Here is a 24,289-nt window from a genome sequence, read left to right as displayed (position 1 = left end):
CACTCACCAGAAGGTGGGCCGTATGCTCGTTTGCCTACAAAGGCAATAAAGAAAAGGACTTCCACTAATATGGACTGGAGCTAGTAAGCGTCGCTCTTAAGGCTAAATCATATAACAGACGGGGAAGTTCTGTGTGCATGCTTTAATTGAATGAGAGCAAAAAGAAGGTGGCTTTTTACTATAGGAATATGTACTTTACAAGTGTTAAGTTGACGGACGACTTCCACCTGGTAGTAATAACAACGTGTAATAAAAATCAAAAGTGTTTTTTTTTAACGAAGTTCCTTATGGGACGATGCGGAGGGGTTTTTTTTTTTTTTTTTTTTTTTTCGGGCCGGGGGCCGAACCTCCTACGAGGTCCCCGCGCCTAGGGGGCGCGCGGGGTATGTGAGACTCAACGATCTGCAGGTGTTGAGAGCAGATCGCGGGCCCAAGGATTTTAGGGCCCACCCACTAAACGACTCCCCTGCACTCTTACACCCGACGTCCGATCTCCGTCCGGGGTCAGAACCCGTTCAGAGTAGGGGGGTTCCCGCGGTCAACACTACAACCAGACACGCGGCGCCACCCCAAGGACGCCCGACCGACGGGTCGTCGAGGCGATAGTCGACGACCAACGACGTCGGTCTCCGCGGTACGGCGGCCCTACCAGGCCGCCCGGGCGGTGCCGCTGGTGTTCCGGGATACCCCGTACCCTAACCGGGAAAAAACGTCCGTAACGTAAGATTTTTATTAGTAATGGACACAGTGTACGACTTAACTTTGTAATAACGTACAAAAAATAACATATTTTTTTAACATTCATTGACCACGATCTCGGAGCGTTCGTTTGCGCAATACACTAACTCTAATGCAAGCAACTGTGAATGAAGTGTACCACAATAAGTTCGTACGTTACCGAATGACCGTGGGTTGTTGCGAAACTTCCAGTTTTATTTTCTTTATACCTCGAATAGAGCTTAAAGTTAATATTTTTATAATAAGGAACTTCGTCCCTATCCGGTGTCCCACGACACCACACATCTTTTTTATTTTTATTTTACGTAATGACTGTTATTAGTCGCACGACTACCACCATCCTGGCTAATTCTGCCGCTAAGCAGTACGGTTATCTTCGATGGCTGAGCTAGCCTTTATACGATACAATTGTTATTTTGATTCTACGCGCTTATTTTTCCTACCGAAGCTGTTAGCCTTGAGAGGCTATTTCAGCGTAACCTTAACTAGTACTTGAACCCACGGGGCTCAAACCGGAATGATGCTAACACTGACCCTAGCAAGAGCAGTGCTTCGCAGAATCTACCACCGGATCAGAGACGCGACCCACTGAGAAGATCCGGCGAGAAACTCAGTGGGCTGTACCTATGGGTTAATTCGCTCGTCGAGCACTTCGTCGCAAGCGACGGGTTCGACGAGGACGGTGACCGGTGCTTGTGGTACCTAAAAGCGCCGTTAATGGATCCGGAGGATCCGTAATGACGTGTTTTGGGCGACGTCAACAAACTACGCGCTATCATAAATACTAAACATCAGATTAGTAGTGAGTTCGTTCACCTATCTATTACAAACAATATCTCCGTGAATAACAAACCACAAAGTCTGCTCATAAGAATTACAGAGTAAGTAACATTACTCTATGCCGCCGTCTATAGCGCAGAAATTGAAAAAAAAAACAAATAATAATTATCGGTTTAAAATAAATAACAAGCCAACAACAGTTTAGTTAGCGGTTAACGATGTAACCGTTCCGATGGATGGGGCGCTTTCATCCCACATCACCATTATCGCGTTTAGTCAGTAATGAGCGGGGAATTACCGACTGACGCACGCGCATCTATTGTACGAGATATTTGTTTGTGCTATAATGATATATGAACATTAAAAAACCCTCAACATTAGGGCTAAAAGCTTTGTATCCATTGACCTAACAGGTTTTGGTCAATATTTGCGTGCATTTAAAAAAAAAATTGAAAGATTCAGCCAAAGTAATAAATTGGCATCTGGATTTGATGACAAATTTTATATATACATCTTATTTATACATACAGTATCCTTTTATTTTTGATTTTGTATTTGATTTGTACAATATTCTCGACTCAACTGTACTTATGCGATAGACAAAAGAAAATGAATAAAATGATGAGTATCTATAGACCTGTCTATAGTGTCATTAAATCTTCAAAAACTCCTGTGTTAAGGAGCTTCTGTTTCCTATCTAAAGTAAGGAAATTATTGAGACTTCAGTTTTAAGACTCAAAATGGACAGCGACATTCACGCTGTGTTGTGGGGATGCCGCTGCATCCATAGACTCCGAGGGCTTAGTGGTTAGCTTGGGTAATTGGTAGGTAGGCTAGGTAGTTGTTTAGCTTTGGTAGTGAGTACATCCACAAATTCAATCCACTGGTAAACAATTTGGTAAAGTCTATTACTAGACTATTACTGTCGATACAATCAAAAGAACTGAATATTTAGAAGTTCAAAGACCAAAGAAACAATGTTTTGTCAGATACAGAAAACTAGTTACGCAAGGAGAGAAAAAGAAAATCTACTGTATTGCACACCAAAAAACCATTTACATTCAACACCAGTCAACAGGAAGGTACAATTACAATGGGCGAAATTTTCCAGACAATCGTTTTATCTACAGACATTCTGAAAAGGATACAGCAGGTATGTTGAGGTCTATTATTAACAATGTCTAAAGTGGTCTATTAAGGTAGACCATACCATTACAATAGTGTCTCTATTAAATAATATACTTAAATAAAATAAATATTTACCTACTGCTTAGATATAATATGAAATCACTATACGATTTACAGGGATGCGTATTTATGAAATTTGAATTATGGGCGACACATTATTTGTTGCAAAGGCCACCCTTCCTAGTAACAACAACAAAAAAACTAAAACGGCAAATTAGATTATGCAACAAAGTGCTTCATGATTCCTCACACAACATTAGGCCGAGATTTTATTGAAACAAATAACCTCTAATCAAATTGAAGCACCATCAAAACTCCGAACGTTAGCCGAGGGACGTATACAACAAATCATTTGATTTGATTACCGCCGGAGTACAAAAGGCAAGTTCATAATACGTGGATAACTGGGCCACAAGCAATCCCTAACTGCCCCTTGGGATATTAGAATCATGGACGTGCATTTCTCACAGTTAATCATGACCAAACGCTGTTATATTTCCAAAAGATAGGGGCAGTTTTTTGTCCATATTAGAATCTTATCGAAGGTAAGTTAGGCGGTGGATTAACGTAATCAAATTACCTACATGCCGACTTTTACACTGAAATTTCGACGATTTGTATGCTGAGAAATGCTGTAGTGTATTATGTAAACAGTAAATGCATATATTATTCCGGGATTGAATTAGATTGGTAAAAGAGTATTGGAGAGGCAAACAGAAAAGAAGGTAAATAAATTACCGCGGGAAGTCGGGAAATAACGGCATTAGATAGAGATTACACGTCCGTGCTGTCTGATTAATAGTCGCACAAAAACTGAACAAGAGTAATATGAATCATTTGGTTTACTTTACACTCTAGACCTTCGAAAGGCGAAAAGTACTGCGGTGCTATTTCAGAGGGGAAGCTCCACACGGATTTCCTCCCGGATTAGGAGGAGGAATCTCACACCCCCGATTACTCTCTTTAGACAACCCATACCCTGGGCCAGGAAGGTCAAGTACCTGGGCGTTACCCTGGATGCATCGATGACATTCCGCCCGCATATAAAATCAGTCCGTGACCGTGCCGCGTTTATTCTCGGTAGACTCTACCCCATGATCTGTAAGCGGAGTAAAATGTCCCTTCGGAACAAGGTGACACTTTACAAAACTTGCATAAGGCCCGTCATGACTTACGCGAGTGTGGTGTTCGCTCACGCGGCCCGCACACACATAGACACCCTCCAATCCCTACAATCCCGCTTTTGCAGGTTAGCTGTCGGGGCTCCGTGGTTCGTGAGGAACGTTGACCTACACGACGACCTGGGCCTCGAATCAATTCGGAAATACATGAAGTCAGCGTCGGAACGATACTTCGATAAGGCTATGCGTCATGATAATCGCCTTATCGTTGCCGCCGCTGACTACTCCCCGAATCCTGATCATGCAAGAGCCAGTCACCGTCGACGCCCTAGACACGTCCTTACGGATCCATCAGATCCAATAACCTTTGCATTAGATGCCTTCAGCTCTAATACTAGGGGCAGGCTTAGGGACCCCGGTAACCGTACTCGTCGAACTCGACAAAGAGGTCGACGTGCAACCTAACCCATGCATCAGCCCGCTGAGTTTCTCGCCGGATCTTCTCAGCGGGTCGCGATTCCGATCCGGTTGTAGATTCATTCGCGAAACAATTGCTCTTGAGTTGTTAGGTCTCCTTCGGAGGCGCTCGGGCAGTTGTTAGCAAATCCCCCCTCTTGGCTGAGCCTTTGCTCGCCCACCTGTCCTGGTGAAACTGGAAAGGCCTTCGGGCCACCAGTAAACTTTCAATCATAAAAAAAAAAAAAAAAAAAAAAAAAAAAATGAAAAAAAAAAAAAAAAAAAAAAAAAATAAAGCCTTCGAAAGATTCGAATGTTTTTGTGCGTGCTGAAATATATCTGCCTATTTCTGCCTTGAAGCAGTATTGCGTTTCGGTTTGAAGGGCGGGGCAGCCGTTGTAACTATACCGAGACCTTAGAACTTATATCTCAAGGTAGGTGGCGCATTTACGCTGTAGATGTCTATGGGCTGCAGTAACCTCTTAACACGAGGTGAGCTTGTCCACTCATCTAAGTAATAAAAAAATATATATTTCCCTTCCAAGCCATTTACTTTCTTGCTAGAACTTTTCAGTGAGTCGCGATTCCGATCCGGTACCTAGTAGATTCAGCGAAACACTGCTCTTACTAGGGGTAGTGTTAGAAATTCTCTCAGGTTGAGCCCGTGAGCTCACCACCGGCCCCAAGTTGGAATAGCCCCTTAGGTATACCTAATATGAAATCATTACATGATTTACAGGGATGCGTAAGTATGAAATCGACGACTAGGTGGGGAAGAGAACAATTTTTTTTTAATGCCCTTGTAGGCAGACGAGCATACGGCCCACCTGATGGTGAGTGGTTACCGTCGCCCATGGACCTCAGCAATGCCAGGGGCAGAGCCAAGCCGCTGCCTACCGAAAATCTTTCCCTTATTCGAATCGAACCACACGAAATACATTTAATATTGAAATAAACGAATTATTTAGTAACTTTCAGTTGATAAAATGCAAAGACAAACAAAAGTCGATCTCGCCTTTCGAAAAAGACGCCATCTCTCTCGGTCCTAAAATGCACTAAAGTGTCAAAACAATTACATTGCGAACAAACAAAACACGAGATATCATAATCGCGAACGAAATCCATTAGTCCACATTAAAACTTTTAATCCAATGGACCGCTTCATTATTAGAAATTAGGGGACGCTTCGGTCCCTGAAACATTCAACGGGATACTGACTACGCGCGTTAGGGGCGTGTAATACATCTACTACAATGGACCTTGTCATTCGAACACCAACCTTACACCCTCGAAATAAACGCCATGGACACCGCAAAAACGAACACTCCGGACATGTAATTTATAGTTTATCCCATAAATTGATTATTACACATGAAGTGCGTCTATAAATCAAATGTAATCGGATTAAAGCACTCAATTGTCTTGTGTCTCTTTGTACGACGGTTTGTGGTCGTTATTAAATTGTTTTTATACGTTTTTATGACGCGGTCGACATTTCGGGACAGGCGCCATTAATATTCCACTGTGCTAAGAGTGTTTTTGACGGGGAAGAATGTTAGGTTTGAATCAGCAAGAGTATTATTACGGTACAGTTAATACAGAAACGCTTTTCTTGGTTATTCATGGCAAAATAACACAAAAAACTGTTCGTTTTTTTAATATTTAATTTAACATTAAACGTTATGTAATTATTAAAATTATAATTTGCGTGATTACTGGTGGTAGGACGTCTTGTGAGTCCGCACGGGTAGGTACCACCGCCCCGCCTATTTCTGCCGTGAAGCAGTAATGCGTTTCGGTTTGAAGGGTGGGGCAGCCGTTCTGACTATACTGATCTACCTTACCTATACCTTAGAACTATATCTCAAGGTGTGTGGCGCATTTACGTTGTAGACGTCTATGGGCTCCAGTAACCACTTAACACCAGGAGGGCTGTGAGCTCGTCCACACATCTAAGCAATAAAAAATAAAAATAAATATTGTAATTAAAAGCTGTTGATGTGGCTCTCGTCTTTCTAGAGAGGGAAGGAGGGAACTATGCATTTGTTTACGGCCTTACTAAATGTAACCTAAAAGCAAGTATCTATGCTTTGTTTGTTATTCGACTATTGTTTTGGGTATACAACAAGATATTAAATCTTTTGTGTATTGTGAATCGTTCTATAAGAAACATATATCGCCCTAAGTACGTCATTTCGGATCCTCCCGATCCACTATCGGTGCTTTTATGTACCTCAAGCACCGATCACCGTTCTCGTTGAACCTGTCGCTTGCGACGAAGGGTTCGGCTAGTAAACTAACCCATATACACAGCGCACTGAGTTTCTCGCCGGATCTTCTCAGTGGGTCGCGTTTCCGATCCAGTGGTAGATTCTGCAAAGCACTGCTCTTGCTAGGGCCAGTGTTAGCAACACCTCCGGTTGGAGCCCCGAGAGCTCGGGTAACGCTGATATAACTTCTCAAGGCTATCAGAATAAGTAAGAAAAAAAATTAATAATAATAAGAAACATGTTGCCTAAGATCGAAATAAAAGGGCCATCAACGACTTGTGGTCTAACTTCTGATAGTTACCAGAATAAGTACGCAGCGTCATCTTTGCAAAATCTGACATCTCTACAAGACAAAGGTAAACCACCAGAGCGGTCTTACTAAGCTCTACAACCAGTAAATGTCTTGAACACGTACAAACAGGCCTACTAAACGGGTCATAAAATTCATGTCAAATCCTAATGCAGCGTGATGGGAAGATATGCTACCCCGCACCCATATACCTAATGTGACCTAATGGTAAGAAGAAGGACATCTGCCAGCAAAAAAATTTCTAAATATTAATAGTACTATTTGTTCCTATTATTCCAAGAAAGCCTATATATAAATATGTGGGATGGTAGGGCGAAATCTAGTTAGTGGATCTTTAGTTGAACACTATGTATTCTATTCGTACACTCTTGACAGAGTGGTCGTGGTCATGCATCAGTCGGATCCTGCGATATCGATGCTCTCGCGATGCGACGCCATGTGGCACGATGTTTCGCAGAGTGAGAGCAATCATTTATGTTGGAGTGAGTCACAGATTTTATGAGGTCGGCCCATCGTGTTGGAGATCGTCCGCGGAGTTGAACACTAAGATCTTTTATTTAAAAAAAAAAAAACATTCGTAATCTCGTCATGTCGATCGATGGCTGTCATTTTAATTTTTTTTATTTTAAAATAAAACCACTGTGCCAGTATGGATTAATTAAAAAGTACCGATCTTCCCACACATACATGACACGTATAAACATCGACATAAGGTACGTAATAACGTCAGCCCACTTGTCCTCACAATGGAGGGGAGAATCCGATAAGAGATTAAGTATTTAACTCGCCACTTGCTGACGATAATGCAAAAGGGAGCTTTTGTCAATTAAATAGCATTATCAATTAATTTACGTAACAGGATTTCTTTCGACTGAGAAACATAATTTTAAACGATCGTTGGAGTGGATAGGAGATTGGCATTTGTTTTTTCGTCTATCTGTCAGTAAGCTCACAGATACCGTGCCTGATGACCGAACTCACGGGGTTCAGCTTGAAATACTTTGCTAACACTAGACCTAGCAAGAGCAGTGCTTCGCAGAACCTACCACCGGATCGAAATCGCGACCTCAGTAGACTGTGTCTATGGGCTAGTTTCCACTTCGAACTTTCGTAAGTCCAATGAAAACTGTTATGGGTGCTTACAGTACATGAAAGTGCCTTGACACAAATTTTGACGACTCAAGACACGAGAATCTAGGTCTTGTTATGTTGGATTAAGCATTGTCTTAGCTTTTAAACTTTAGTAAATAATTTACTGAGTAACTATACTGAGACCTTAGAACTTATATCTCAAGGTGGGTGGCGCATTTACGTTGTAGATGTCTATGGACTCCAGTAACCACTTAACACCAGGTAGGCTGTGAGCTCGTCTAAGCAATAAAAAAAAGAATTAACTGATTTGTTGGGGGTTACAGCTCTTGCTTGCCACTAATAATTGACATAGGATTCATGTGAGATATAGAGGAAGTTAGAGCAGGTAAGAGGGTTTTTAATTATTATTATTTTTTAATAACGATCACGCCACGTTAAGTGGTCCCGTGCTAAGTTCGTAAAGAACTTGTGTTACGGGTACCAGATAACGGAAATAAATGTAAGATTTTTATTATACACGTACATATATTTAATAAACATCCATAACCCTGGAAAATACATTTATATTTATCATACAAATATCTTCCCTTGGCGGGATTCGAACCCGCGACCCCCTTGTATAGTGACCATGTCACTTACCACTACACCAGACGGTCGTTAAATCAAATAGATATTAAAATAACGGTTCCACTGTACACGGTATCGGCGCTTGACGGCCATAGAAGTATAATTGGCGCGAAATGCGATCGGTTTCTAGATTGTTCCTGTTTCGAACTGATTCAAGGATATTGATTGCGTCGATTACAATCCACACAAGTGGACGGCTATATTTTATTGTATATTATTTTAGATTTAGATTATACATATACTTGAAAATGTTACGGCAATAAAATAAATAAAATATGCAATAATATGTTTTTCAAATTTCTTACAAACAAAGGCTTCATTGAGATTTAAATCAAAATGTTTTTTTTTTTTTTTGTCAATTGGACGTTTATAGGCGATTCCATCTCGTTATTATTTTATCTTACCGCGTTTTTGGTAATCGGTTTCACCGCTGAGAAAAATTGTCGTGAAATACAATACTTGAAGGCAAGATTTCAACACCAAATAAGAATCTTAACGTATTTTTGAAATCAGCCTACCTACATATTTTAACTGGTCAAAGATAAAAAACCTTTATATCTATCTGCCTTTTTGTTGGTTAGGTATGTCTATTCGTTTAATGTTTGTCAAACTGTATTCAATTTTGTGTTATTTATAACGAAGCTTAATTTTTCAGTAAGTTTAACTGAAATTCTCTGTTTAGTTCAAGTGTGACAATTGTGTTCAACAAATTGATAATTTGATTTATTATCTTTACAAGATATTATAATATAAATAATGCTTATATTTGAGTCGTCTATTATCAAAGGCGGCAATCTGACTTTTGGACAATGATTGGTAAATCAGAAAAACGAATTATTGACTTTGTATTCCATTGGCAGTCACAAAACTCTTCGGAACGACATCTTAGATAAATAACAGGTTAACTATTAACCTTTATTTAATGCAGGTTTTGAACCGTATTCTTTGAAGGAGACGATTATATTCAAATAAATCTGTATTGACATATCAATAAAAAATTTTTGTCCAAATGTACAGATTGCCGCCTTTGATAATAGACGACTCATTTGTAACTTTTGTTCGCACGCACACAGCTTAGACGATTTTAAATAGATAAGATACTTTGTGTGTTTACAACTTGTCAATCCTCCGGGAGTGCCTCATTAGTAAGCATAGGAATTATATAGAGTTACCATGATAGAGCTATTTCTGAGTAGATACAGAGGTTGAGTTTATTTCCGCTATCCGTTATCCGGGCGCGTCGCATCGCGAGGCCCGGTTGTGGAGGCGTAATTGGCGAGAAATGTGATCTCCGAGGCCACGTCTGCAGATTTCCGGATAACCGGTTATCGACTGAACCGGCGGAGTTGAACGGCAGAGATTATGATTTTGCATAAAGCTACGCTTATTTTATCTACTAGTCGCTCTTGCATTTTATATTTTAAACTAATGATTATACATATTTACTTCAAACTGGTAATATGCACATAAATTTTTATGTCGATTTTCTAATCTTAAGATGTTTATTTCAGAATTTAAATACATGTAAAAAGACAAAGATAAAATAGCTGCCTGGGTATCTTTTATTTTTTCTTGACGGTCATTTAATTTACATTTATTTAAAAACCTGTGTTTAATTATGAAATCTATTTAAATAGGTATTTAGGTCGCATACACGTAAAAGACAGGCCCACCGGATGTTAAGTTACCCATGGAAATTCCAGTGTGGATGCCGTCGCCAACCTTGAGACAACAGGTTATAGTCACATTGTATAATAGTTGTCTCATCCAACTGAATGCATGGCTTCTTCGCGGTAGGACTAGACAGGATGGTGGTGCCTGCCCTGATGGACTTATCTGGGACAAATGCAAGTTGGTGAAGGTAGCGCTATGGTATTGTACTCCGACGACGTCACTGTCTATTTTTCGGTTAATTTCTTACTCACCCATGGAGAGGGATGGAGCTATTATAGACCAAATTATCCCAATGAAGAAAGACCCAAAATACATTAAATGATTCTAATATTTCAAATTTCTAGCACTGAGCGAACAATGTCTGTTAAATTTTCCGATTTTATACTTTATCACTGCACATCACGTCTAATAACCGCATCATCTCATTGGATCGACCCGCTGCACCGGCTAACGTAATTTCCTGTCATATCCGGTTTTGGTGCATCCCAAACCGGGTACAGGAAAATCACATTATTTTGTAACCGGTCGTCCTTAGCCGGTTCGAATAATTTTAAATTCTTTCCTAATTTATATTGTACTTTTTTTAAAGTAATTAATTTCTTAAATCTTACTTTTATTAGATCAATGTCATATTTATTACAAAATTAGGTTATTGAAGCATCAATTGGTTAAAAGTGGTCACCGATTTTTTTGTAAGGTAAATTATTCGTACGATAGATAAAAATTAGATATATACATTTACATTTTTTATAGCTTAGATAGAAGGATGAGCTCACAGCCCACCTGGTGTTAAGTTGTTACCGGAGCCCAGAGGCATCTACAACGTAAATGCGCCACCCACCTTGAGACATGAGTTCTAAGGTCTCAGTATAGTTACAACGGCTGCCCCGCCCTTCAAACCGAAACGCATTACTGCTTCACGGCAGAAATAGGCAGAGTGGTGGTAGCTACCCCTGCCATAGATCATTTAGACTAGAGTTTTAGGTAATTTAGCTGTTAGGTATTAGATGGTACCTTACCATCATTGAATATATCTCACTGAATAGAAGTCTTTTTCAAGGTTCGTTTAAGCTAAACATTGAATCTAGGTATGTATGTATTTGAGAGAGCTTAGGCGTTTATTTATGAAGCTAGTATTTTTTGATTTCGCTCGAGCCGACGAACATACGGCCCACCTGAGGGTAAGTAATCATCGTCGCTCATGCACTCAGTAATACCGGAGTTATAGTCAAGTCGTTGCCTACAATATGTAGGAAACACCTAAGTACTATAATTTCCAAATGAATATTAGAAAAAAAGTTATTTCAATACATACTTTAAATACGAACAAATAAATTAATCTTTATATCTAAATCTAGTTAGTAAAATTATAATTTAGTCACACCTTTAATTTATTCGACGAAACATAAATGTACCCCAAAATTAAATTATCACCGTGTTTAAATCTTATTATAACTGATAAATTACCAATTAAATTATATTGACCGTATCAATAAAGACTGCTTGAATCAATAAAGCTCAATTAAAATCCGATTTAAACAAGCAAATAGTAAAGTTAGACCGTAAGAACTAATAATATTAAAAGAAATTTATTATGCGTAAGGCGTGAGTACACACCTACATAAGTACACATTGTGAATAAACGCCGTAAAAAGACAAACCGGGTCGTGATAAAACCGGTCCGCCATGCCACTGCGAAGGGCGGAGCTAATCATCGTACCCACCCGGAAGTAACGCAATCAATGCAACGATAACGCTAATTAATTTACATCTTTAAACGCAGAAGCGTAAGATTGAGATTTCCCTACATATTCTTGGCGGTTCCAGCTTTTTGTTCGGCGATGTTTTTGTCGAAGTGGCCAATCAGCGCGCGGTTGCCATAGCTACGCGTAGTTGCCTGACTGGAATAAGAGATGGCGTTAGTAGAGTTTGTCAATAATCTCGTAAGCAGTGTGTGGTTTTCAGGCGAATTCACCAGCCGTCTTAAATTACCTTTTCTTTTTGTTCGAAGCAAGTCTTAAAATGAACTATAAATTTTTTATATCTGATTATTTATAATATTCAGATTTCAATGTTCCGTATTATTATTATTTTGATTTCGTGAATGTGTAGTCTTTGATACCTATAGATACCTAATATGATAAATATTTCGCCATGAAAATAATAATTAGTCTTTGAAACGAACTAGTGTTAAAATAAGTAATAATAAACTATTTTCTTCTGGCGAGTCGTAGATATCGTTAAATTACTCTTACAGCTTAATCCTTTAAGCAATTAAATTAAGGTTGGTTTTGTCATTATAACTGAGATCCTGTTTACAGAGCCAATGTCATAAATCATTATTTTTAGTGCTAATCATTAGAATAATGAGCGAAATTTAACAAAATCAACATGATAGTGCGCAATACAATTGCCTTTTTTACATTAAAAGTAACCTTTTAACACATAATGCATACCTACTATTTCAATTAACTGTCACTACAATATCATTTCATATGATAAAGTATTTTGACTTTATTAGGCCACAGATTCCACATATTCCGTCGTTTTGGAATACGTTTTCGTGGTTACCGGAGCCCATAGATATCTACAACGTAAATGCCGCCATCCACCTTAAGACATGAGTTCTAAGGTCTCGTTAAGTAAGGTAATAGGTATAGTTACAACGGCTGCCCCACTCTTCAAACCGAAACGCATTACTGCTTCACGGCAGAAATAGGCAGGGTGGTGGTACCTACCTACCCGTGCGGACTCACAAGAGGTCCTACCACCAGTAGAGCTTTGTTTGTTAGTAGTACAACTAGTACTTAACTTTAAAACTGGCACATTGTAAATATGTAGGTATTCCTACTGACCCGATATTTCTATTAAATTTAATCTGAATTCGATAAAAATCTTAATGTAAGCACTTAATGTAGAAAATATGTTTTTCTCGTTATTTCAGTCCGAAATGACATCACTCGTGGTGAAATTGATTTCAGTATAATTTGTTATGTTGTTTTAAAATATCTACATATTTGCAAGAGCCACCTGACCTTCTGTTGCCTTAGCAGACATGACGTATAATTTTTAGGGAAAAGACTCACCTATTTTGCATTTAACTTAAAGTGTTGCAACTTTATTTTAAATCGTTCAAGATCGATACATAATCGTTTATATCGATATGGAGAGAGAAATCGATTTTTTCTCCAAAACGTATCCACGAGACGTTTGATTGCATAATAATCCGTTTACGGCCACGTCTCACAAACACAAAATTGGGGTAGCCTACTGAGGCATTACAACGAAATATCATTACGAACGAAAATCGACTCTAAACGCGACCGCACAAGATCCACAAATCAAATTATCAACGTAAACTCAATTAGGTGGTTCAAGACTTTGCCACATCCGAATTAGGGTTCATTTTACTTTGTTCGAGATGCGAAATGAAATTTTCATAAATGTCGACCGGAGTGGTGGGGTATTATTTGTGTTTCCCCCCCGGTTTTCCGAGGGCGAGCGATACTTCAGTCGTTTCGTGCGATGAAGTCGCCCGGGAAAAAAAATAACTATTAATAATTAAGATTGTCACAATCAAAGTAACCGGATAAAAAAACCGGATATGTCTTATGGTTGGCTGGTTATTGATTTGATTGATTGGTTACGTTAAAATGTTGTACGGATTTGAAGTTTGGGAACCGCAAAGGATACCGTCGCTAAATGGCTGCGAGAGGTTTTGTCTTGATTTCAACTCGATGTCAACTCGATGTCAATTCGACTGGGAGTGTCGGGTTCGAGTAGAATTGAGTATTAGCTTTCCGGTTACCGTCCTCGCCGAACCCGTCGCTTGCAACGAAGGGCTCGACGAGTAAATTAACCCATAGACACAGCCCACTGAGTTTCTCGCTGAATCTTCTTAGTGGGTCGCGTTTCCGATCCGGTGGTAGATTCTGCAAATCACTGCTCTTGCTAGGGCCAGTGCTAGCAACACACGGCTTGAGCCCCGTGAGCTCACCTACACGTCAAGGAGAAGCTGAAATACTCTCTCAAGGCTATCAGTACAGGTAGGAAAAAAATTAGCTTTTAAAAAACGATGCGTTTTCTAAACAAGTAAGCGAATTAATAATTGATTGTAGATTACATAGGTAGTCTTTAGGTATATGAAATGAAATATTTATTACTGCAATGTGTTTTAAAATTAGTAAATTAGTATAAGTATGTGTATATAGAATCTTTTAAAAATGTAAGTTTAGTTTTATTGTCTTTGTAAAATGTTGCTCAGTGAGGAAATTTAGAGTAAATGAAAAAAAAAAATCTGTAGTCTATACACTTTTTAAAGAGTCCTGTGCTGATTTACCGACAAAGAATATCTGAACGTATTGTTTAGTTACGGACAATTACTCAGACAGGTAATTTGCATCTCAGATACCTATACGATGGTAAATAGGGTGTTTACAGAGGAAAATTAGTCTTAACATAAAATAAGTATTAGGCGGCGGCTTGTTTGCGCTTCTGGCGTTGCCCTAGTCTTTGAGCATCTATGATTACTCACCGTGAAAGGGGACACATGCCTTCAGCGGCAATAATACTAACAAAAGTATTTTTGATCTTAATTTTGTCGCTGTAGTTACAGCTTCTCTTCCGCGTAATTTATTCCAAATCATCTTCGGTAGGTACTATACGACGATGGACTGATCGAATGGTCCTTTATAGCAAACCTTTATCTTATACCTTTAAACGAGCAGTTCTTGTATATTAATAAATATAAATATGTATATATATAATCTGAATCTCAGAAACGGCTCCAACGATTTTCATAAAATTTAGTATACAGGGGATTTCGGGGGCGATAAATCGATCTAGCTACGATTTATGTTCAGAAAATGTTGTTTTATTCGCATTTTCAATAATCAACTCTTCCCGACATCTATTGGTGAATAATAATATTATTTTCTTAATTGAGGGCAACTAACCGCTTTAAAGACACAACAAGATGGCGTTGTCAAAAAAAAATCGAGCAAATCTCGGTCATCATCTAGTATTAAGTAAGCGAGAACGCACACAATAAAACACATGTTTTTGTTATAAACAAATTAATCAATCAATTAGTTTTTATATTCCCGAATCACAACACACAATAAGGGCGGAATGCAATTCGATCGTCCGTTAAATCGCTTCTAAAATATTTCTAAAAGTTCACGAACAAAAAAAACTTCCTTCCGCGAATCATTCTGTGATTGTTTACGCAAAATATCGTATTGCCCTGCGCCGGTGTCGAATGCACGACAACATTGACGTGAGCCGTACCTACTGACTGACGGATCCTGTATTGAATCGACCATACATTTTTTTTTCTATTGAATTTATATTTTAAATCTCTTTAAAGGTTCTATTGCTTAGTTTCTACGTGAGTTTTATAGGAGTGATTTAGGCTTCAGTAGGTATTTATATTGGCAAAGTCAATCGGTATTTTCAAACTAATTTATCTATTCAATTCGTAGCCACAAGGAATTCGTTTCAGTTTTTCTTTTTTTGGAAACTCCTTAACTTTTTAATTTGCTACAATCAAATGGCTGCAGACCGGTAAATCTAAATAAATATCTTGGTCAAGTTGTAGCTACTAACTGGTAAGAGAGAGTACAGGATCGGCAAGAATGAAACGATCTTATTTTTGAGCCCACTTCGAGTTATCGGGCCAGAAGAATTTGGAAGATCTAATACTGGATGTTGTAAAGTTCAATTTGTGAAACATTTCAAATCCAGAGCGAATATAACGAACAATATCTGAAACTAAGTGTGAGTAGGTATTTTTAATCACAGGTAGGTACTCCTACTTTAATCTCTTTGGCGATTAGCAACGAATTTAGTCAACTAAAGATACTCGCATAAATACCATTATCTATCGTAGAACGATTGTCCAAGTACTACTCTAGGGTATATGTATCGGTTTTGCTACGAATTGTTTTAGACTTTAACGGCTATCCACATAGGGTAGGTTTACCTGTGACAATAAAACTTACACATCACGTCGAAATATCAAGAACCCAATAAAAGCAAAATCGTGGGAAAAAACCCTAAAAACATAGTGTTTAAAATATCTATTTGCATATCTCGTTGAATAGTGATTTTGTAGTCCACTGAGTTTCTCGCCGGATCTTCTCAATGGGTCGCGATTCTGATCCGGTAGTAGATTCGACGAAGCCCTGCTCTTTCTTGCTAAGGCTAGTGTTAGCAAATTCTCTCAGGTTGAGCCCGTGAGCTCACCTATCCGTCCGGTCGTAGTTGGAATAGCCTTTTAAGTTACCAGCATTAGAAAAAAAGGTGATATTATTCATGATACTGGTCATTTAAAAAAAAAAAAACCGGCATTGCTAACTAATCACCTATAACTGAATCATATGTAATCCGCTGTCCAAGTTAGCGAATTAAAAAAATGAACTTTAAAAAAATACTTTACTAAGAAAATGTGCAACTCAATCTAAAACTTTAAGCGGCATTCGATCCCCCTGGTCGGGTCTCGTGTTACAACCGCTGACAGCAATCGATGGCAATTGACGGCATAATAAGGGCATAATAGACGGGTTTTTTTTGCGCCACTCTTAAATCCAAGATTAAGGACGCATTGTCATTGTGTTCGCAAAAAATCATTTGCTGTCGTATCTACGGTTTCGCGAGGTCTTCGATTTTGGAGGCAGCGTTGTGCATTGTCATGTTCGGTAGTTTTTTTTTGACGCAGGCACATACGCATAACGTCCAAGGGATATTAAGTGTAATAACACAGGGTACAGACGACGTGGTTTCCACTAGCAGCCTTAAGTAAAAGTCTGTCAAGAAATGTACCGTATTATTAGATATTTCACAACAAATATGATTGATTAGGCTAGTTACACAATCAGAGTTTTTGACGAAGCATGTTGCTGATAACTTTATTTCTGTAACCTGACGAAGTATGTTGCGGATAATAACATGTACTTTTAGGTTAGGAATATTGTGTTTATTTTTTTTATAATAAATTAATTAATTACTGATGAAAAAAAAAAACAATTTTTTTAGGGTCATACTTCGTCCCTCTAACAGTGATATTTTAAAGGGCTTGAAATAGCTAATAATATGTCTATCACATTTATAATTTTTGGATCGAAAACATTTAATGCCGTAAAATAACGTTTATGGGATGAATTTGTTTTTTTTAATGAAAACGATTTTTCCTACAAGCTTGCTGAAGCGTTTTAAAAATGAGCAGACTTTTAACAGTGGTTCGTCGTTTAGCGCTCGCAGTCCTTAAATGCTCTGAGTTCTGAACCAATTAAAAGTTACTGATATTAAGGTTGGCAAAAACCTTTTATAGGGTTACGAGCCACCTGTCACTTTGAGTTGATGAGGAGTTGATCAGCATACGAGCATAATAGAACAGCATACAAGCTCACCGAAGATCAAATGAGCTTGCTTAAAACCTGGACTTTTGATTTCATTTCAAATATCAGCAAAAACCATGACATACTATATCCGTGATCTCTTTACATCAGTCACAGCATCTTAGAATGTTTTTTTTTTATGATTGAAAGATTACTGGTGGCCCGGAGGCCTTTCCAGCTTCATCAGGACAGGTGGTCGAGCGAAGGCTCAGCCAGGAGGGGTGGGATTTGCTAACAACTGCCCGAGCGCCTCTGAACGAGACCTAACAACTCAAAAGCAATTGCTTCGCGAATGAATCTACTACCGGATCGGAATCGCGACCCACTGAGAAGATCCGGCGAGAAACTCAGCGGGTTGATGAATAAGTTAGGTTGCACGTCGACCTCTTTGTCGAGTTCGACGAGTACGGTTACCGGGGTTTAAAATGATTATCCAGTATCAGATAGACGTGGTAGATTGTACATCGTTTCACTAACCTGGATCCGATCTTCGGGCAGGTCGGTTTTCAAGGACAGCATTTCTCTTGCGTACACGTCGGGGTAGTGAGCATCTTTGAAGGCCTTCTCCAGTTCGTCCAGCTGATAGGAGGTGAAGATCGTCCTGCCGCAGAAACAGAACACAGATGGGTAGAAATGGGTAGCAACGAGTCCATAAAGCGGAATGGTAAAGTTTACCTGGTAAGTTTATACTGGTGGTAGGACCTCTTGGGAGTCCGCACGGGTAGGTACCACCACCTCGCCTATTTCCGCCGTGAAGCAGTAATGCGTTTCGGTTCGAAGGGTGGGGTAGCCGTTGTAACTATAGTGAGACCTTAGAACTTATATCTCATGGTGAGTGGCGCACTAACGTTGTAGATGTCTATGGGCTCCAGTAACCACTTAACACCAGGTGGGCTCGTCTATCCATCTAAGCAATAAAAAAATAATAAAAAAACCTACTGGCAGAGGTAAATTGTCCTTGTTAGTAGTGAAAAAACATTGCTAGTGGAAAAGCGTGTGATGATTCTACTTAGGACCAGACTATCGTTCTGCCCATTTTTGCTTGTGAACCAATTGTGTGTCACGATTCAAAGGGATGGCCCATTTTAAGTAAGCGTTAAGTTATATATTTTCTCTCTACCGATTCTTTGGTAGTCTATGGGGCTATTCCGACTAGGTGTTGGCTGGTAAATTAGCTCAGAAGGAGGACTTGCTAACATTAGCTCCAGCAAGTGTATTGTATCTTATGTACTTTACTTTTCTTTGAAATTATATAGTCACATCAGAACTTTGACCATGAAAATTACACAACGAAGGAGGCTAAAAGGTATTTCGACCGCCCAGTGGGGCGTGGTGATTGTGCAATGCATTAACCAAAATACAATTGTAGAATTATGGTAGGTATGCCTCAATGTCACAATGTTTGTCAAACAAAAGAAAAGAGTCAACATGTTAAAGATTACGAAGCATTTTTTTTTCTAATCGTCCAAACAGAATAATCTACGACTTTTCTGTTCGTCATGGATTCCCTGAGGAATATTTCTGATCAGTAAAAATTTATAGTTACCTATGTCTACGTTTTTTCTTCTTCTTCTTTCCATTGTATCCTGTGAGGCCGTCTACCGTGAAGTCTTTTGCTGCTTCCAAAGAAGACACGCCTGTAACAAGAAAATAGCGTTGTGTTAAATCACAAATATCAAAATCAATAAACTCATTGATATTGGTGTACTTTTGTAAGCGCATCGCCAAATGAGCGAAGGACGTGTGTTGGGTTTATCAGTTGATTTGACCAGGGATGCTTAGAGAACGAACGCTAAAAGTATTATCGTTTTGTTTTTTTTTTGGCTTTTCTTTAATGGCCTATAGGTCCCCAATAGCCACCAGAGCCCACAGGTATCTCAATTTTTTATTTTTTTATTGCTTTGGTATGTGGACGAGCTCACAGCCCATCTGATGTTAAGTGGTTACTGGAACCCATAGACATCCACGACGTAAATGCGCCACCCACCTTGAGATATAAGTTCTAAGGTCTCAAGTATAGTTACAACGGCTGCCCCACCCTTCAAACCGAAACGCATTACTGTTTCACGGCAGAAATAGGCAGGGCGGTGGTACCTACACGTGCGGACTCACAAGAGGTCCTACCACCAGTAATTACCCAAATTATAATTTTGCGGGTTTCATTTTTATTACACGATGTTATTCCTTCACCGTGGAAGTCAATCGTGAACATTTGTTGAGTACGTATTTCATTAGAAAAATTGGTACCCGCCTGCGGGATTCGAACACCGGTGCATCGCTACATACGAATGCACTGGACGTCTCAATGTGTAAATACCGTTAACGTGATACACAACACACACATTACTAGTGGTAGGACGTCTTGTGAGTCTGCGCGGGTAGGTACCACCACCCTGCCTATTTCTGCCGTGAACCAGTAATGCGTTTCGGTTTGAAGGGTAGGGCCGCCGTTGTAACTATACTTGAGACCTTAGAACTTATATCTCAAGGTGGTTGCGCATTTACGTTGTAGATGTCTATGGGCTCCAGTAACTTAACACCAGGTGGACTGTGAGTTCGTCCACCCATTTAAGCAATAAATAAAAAAAGTGTTGTTTTTTAAATATCTAAATTAACGAATCGATCATGCGATACATTCAGATAATCGCTTTAATATACCCTTAAATCGTAGTATATCCCCAAAATCCACTTACACGAATAGTACGAAAACACAGCACCCAGGGATTAGTCACATAATTACCGAATGTGATTGTCAAATGAATTAGTAAACACGCAGCGGCGGGTTAATAGAATAGCTTGTGTGGGCCTCCGGGGACACCGGTGGGTACCGCGGGGACACGATCCGGGGCGAATCGAGGGGGCCGCGGTATAGGACATCGGATAATTGAATTTGTCGCCAATGAATACGACAATGAATTATTAAATTTACACGTTTCGAACGCTGCGTTTTCCCGCGCAATCGGAGTTCCTTCACTTGCAACTGGCAGAAGTTATTTCAACGACCGAGAAGTTGTCCGAGGGTTGACACGTACAAACTTACTAAAAACCTTTTTATTTTGATTCTAAAATTTTAATTGGTCTTCCAAACGTTTATGGTTATGGTTATGGGTAATAATGGTACACAAATACGGACGGTCGTTAACACGTTCGCGTGAGCACCGTCTTACAATTATGAAATGGCGCAACGTCATATGACGGGCCTCTAGATTAATCATATTTATTAATACGTGAAGCAAAAACTTTGTATCCCTTTTTCCGAAAATTGCGCGGACGGAGGAGTATGAAATTTTTCACACTCATAGAGGATATAGAGAAGAATTGCACAATGCTAATATATTTTTAAAATAATGCATAAAAGATACATTAAATCAATAAAGAAAACATTACGCACACTACATACTATGTATTTGACGCACAGACGCATGCATACTATTTATTGTCAAACTTTTGTTCTTGACGTCTGTTGTCAAATTGAGATTAAATATTGTTTGTCTTTGTTAATATTTTTTATAGTGTAGTCTTGGCGAAATTTGTGATTATAGAAGTATAAAATACAATCATAATAGTGTACAAATTTACAATTCCAATTAAATATAGTCGAATTTCGACTACTGCGGGACCTCTAGTCATATTTATTTTGTCCGAACGTCTTTGGACGTCTATTTTATGGGCAAATTCCTATGGCGCATCGACATAGCGCCGCAACACATTCAATTTTCATAACGTACACCGCCGCATTCCTTTAAAAAAATCATCATAATAAGATGTAAGTATTACGGTGGGACGTTGTTAGACGCTGCTAAACTTTGTTAGGGAAAAAGGTGCGCCACAGTAGCAATATTCAGAAATGAGGTTGCTCACGCGAACGTGTTAATTATAATCTGTTAGCAATGTTAAATCTGCCATCTCAATCATCATCAAATACATCTTCATATATCACGAAGTTCTCCATAATAAACAATTCAATGAATTCGTTGCGTGAATTTCGTCACGTTTGTCTGTTTAGTAGGGTTGCCGCGTGACGGATCGACTGTTGTCCCGGGACCATGCTATGCTTAAGTTATGAGGTCAAAAGACGATGCATGTTGATAAATACATAAAATAGGGTTGATGTGTGAATAATGCATCTTCATTTCTAACGCATGGAGGGTAAGCATTGAATACTATCAATTTTCATTCGCTGAGTTCACTGGTGGTTTGTACACTATATAAGCCGTATAAGCACGGATCCATAATCCGGAAAATATTAATCCATATTAATGTTAGTGACAGTGATTTCTTAAAAATATGTTACTAGGTAAGGATACAGTAACAAAAAAAAAAGAACAACATACATACAATTACAATTAAAATATTTTACCATTACGAGCACATTTTATGGACCTATCTACAATAACTGAGAAAAGGTCCATCTAATCTCGAGAATATCATGGCCAGGATGCTGTTGAAGCTAGTCTCTACCCTGCAGAGTAAGGACGCTCATGGTTTTCTTATTATACCATAGAAATCGTCAATACGTGCCTATCCTGTGCTAAAATTTATTTATTGCTTAAACGGGAGGACGAGCTCACAGCCCAACTGATGTTAACTGGTTACTGGAGCCCATAGACATCTACAACGTAAATGCGTCACCCACCTTGAGATATAAGTTCTAAGATCTCAGTATAGTTACAACGGCTGCCCCACCCTTCAAACCGAAACGCATTACTGCTTCACGGCAGAAATAGGCAGGGTGATGGTACCTACTCGCGCGGACTCACAAGAGGTCCTACCACCAGTAAATTTTTTAATTAAAACATTAAAAAAATGCAACGAAATTGAATAAAATAACTTCTTAACAAGTAAGAACGTTTGTTTACAATAATCGATAATCGTAGCGACAAACGGAACATCTGTACGATTATCTTCGTACAATAGACCAGCGCGGTGTGTCCAATCTTACTGGACACAAAATCGATTCGACGCGCCCCCGTCAGCCCTACGAATTACGAATGACGGCACGATTATTTGTTTGTTTTGTTTGAAAAAAAAAATTTTGAATCTCGAATTCTTTAGTTTTTTTTCTTTCTTTTTGTTTAAATTGAAGTTTTAGTGTAATCTTATTGCCGAAAAAAATCTTCGTTGTTTTGCTGCGAAAAATAGTTTTCTGGTAAGGAATTTATGCGAAATATCCCATAAATTATTATTTGTGGCTTCGTTTATTCGCATTTATGCATTATCTGTATGCAAATGGCGGTGGGAGCGGTTTCAAAAATTATGTATAACTATTTCACGTTTTTATTGGTTAGTTATAGGTATTACTACCGGCCCGCTCCGGCTCCGCTCGGGTGTTTAACAAAAATTTCAACGATATTTGACGTTGTTATATTTTTTTTAAATAAAAGAACACTTATTGCGGCATAACTATAATAGTTAGACATATGATGTCGCGTAACTTTTTGTAAAAAAGAATGTGTTCTACAAAGTCGTAGTACATTGTTTTCGCAGGGCACGCGATGTAAAGACACCCTGGGCTACATTATTGGAGTTTTAGTAATGTTAATGCATTTAATAATTTTTTTCAAAAAAGATTTTAGCCTATGTCACTCGGGAATAGTGTAGCTTCCAAATAGTGAAAGAATTTTTCAAATCGGTTCAGTAGTTTCGAAGCCTTATCAAAACAAACAAACAAACAAATCTATCCTCTTTATAATATTAGTATAGATTTCCGATGTTTAGAAAAATTCAGTATTCGAAATGTTTCATGGTGATGACAATAATAAAATAATGATAATAAAAAACGTATAATAGTAAAAGTTAAAATAGTAATAGTGAGTTCAATTATACTTCGATTGGCATTTGAAATTTCGTGTGGCGAACCGTGTCGCAGTCAAAGTATCATTTAATACTTATTATTAAATTTACAGATTTCCATGTTATGAACGATTTGATTGATACAGTTATAGGTAGCATGCTCAATCGAGCATTTAGTCAAATAAACCTCAGTTTTGCGTGACTGTTGGATATTATAAACAGTGTTTATGACCACTAAAGCGATTAGTTATTCGTAACAATTAAATTATAATCGAGCATTTGTAATCGATATTCATTGGGTAGCATTGAATTCGCAAAGTCTTTACAGTTGTAATGTATATGTGGGTATTAATGAGAATATTTAATAATTAAAATGAAACACGTAAATTTGTTGATTTTGCTCGATATGGCAAGGATAGGTACCACAATGTTTATTTCTACTGCTCAGTTGGTTGGTCTTCCTCTGTTTGAAGTGCGGGTCAGCTGTGCATTGCAATTGAGACTTCGATCTGAAGTCTCAAGTTCGGTGATGCCTATGGGCTCTAGTCCTATATACTGGGTAGGCTGGTTCAAACATCTAAGCAATAAAAAAAATAGCACACATTGTTTCTCTATCTTAAAACTGATACTATTTAAATACTAAGTAATATCTATCGAATACTATGATATTCACAGTACGTAGTCAAAATGAAGTATGACTTATCATGAAACATTGAATAGAAGAATCATATTCCGCGGACCAAAACACGTCATTGCACTAGGCAAATGATAAATTCAAAAACACGTTCCGCCACTCCGAAGGAATTCCTTCTTTAACACACACTCGTAGAGGTTACAATGGCC

The 24,289-nt window shown here is 38.7% G+C and overlaps 1 protein-coding gene across 4 annotated transcripts in view; it reads right to left on the bottom strand.

Annotated features, from left to right (window-relative positions):
- LOC101740372 (visual system homeobox 2) overlaps positions 1–24,289 on the bottom strand; it is a 136,139-nt gene that overhangs the window by 60,967 nt on the left and 50,883 nt on the right. For all 4 annotated transcript variants that reach the window (XM_062673751.1, XM_062673753.1, XM_062673752.1 and 1 more), the window contains 2 exons: positions 19,201–19,290; positions 18,131–18,258 (listed from right to left, as the gene is read on the bottom strand). In XM_062673751.1, coding sequence (XP_062529735.1) covers positions 18,131–18,258; positions 19,201–19,290 — 218 coding nt within the window. The remainder of the gene's footprint in view (positions 1–18,130; positions 18,259–19,200; positions 19,291–24,289) is intronic.

The sequence above is a fragment of the Bombyx mori genome, chromosome 18 (assembly GCF_030269925.1).
Source record: "Bombyx mori chromosome 18, ASM3026992v2".
Classification (NCBI taxonomy): domain Eukaryota; kingdom Metazoa; phylum Arthropoda; class Insecta; order Lepidoptera; family Bombycidae; genus Bombyx; species Bombyx mori.
The sequence above is the reverse complement of the archived record's forward strand: the minus strand, read 5'-3'. Positions and strand labels throughout refer to the sequence as shown.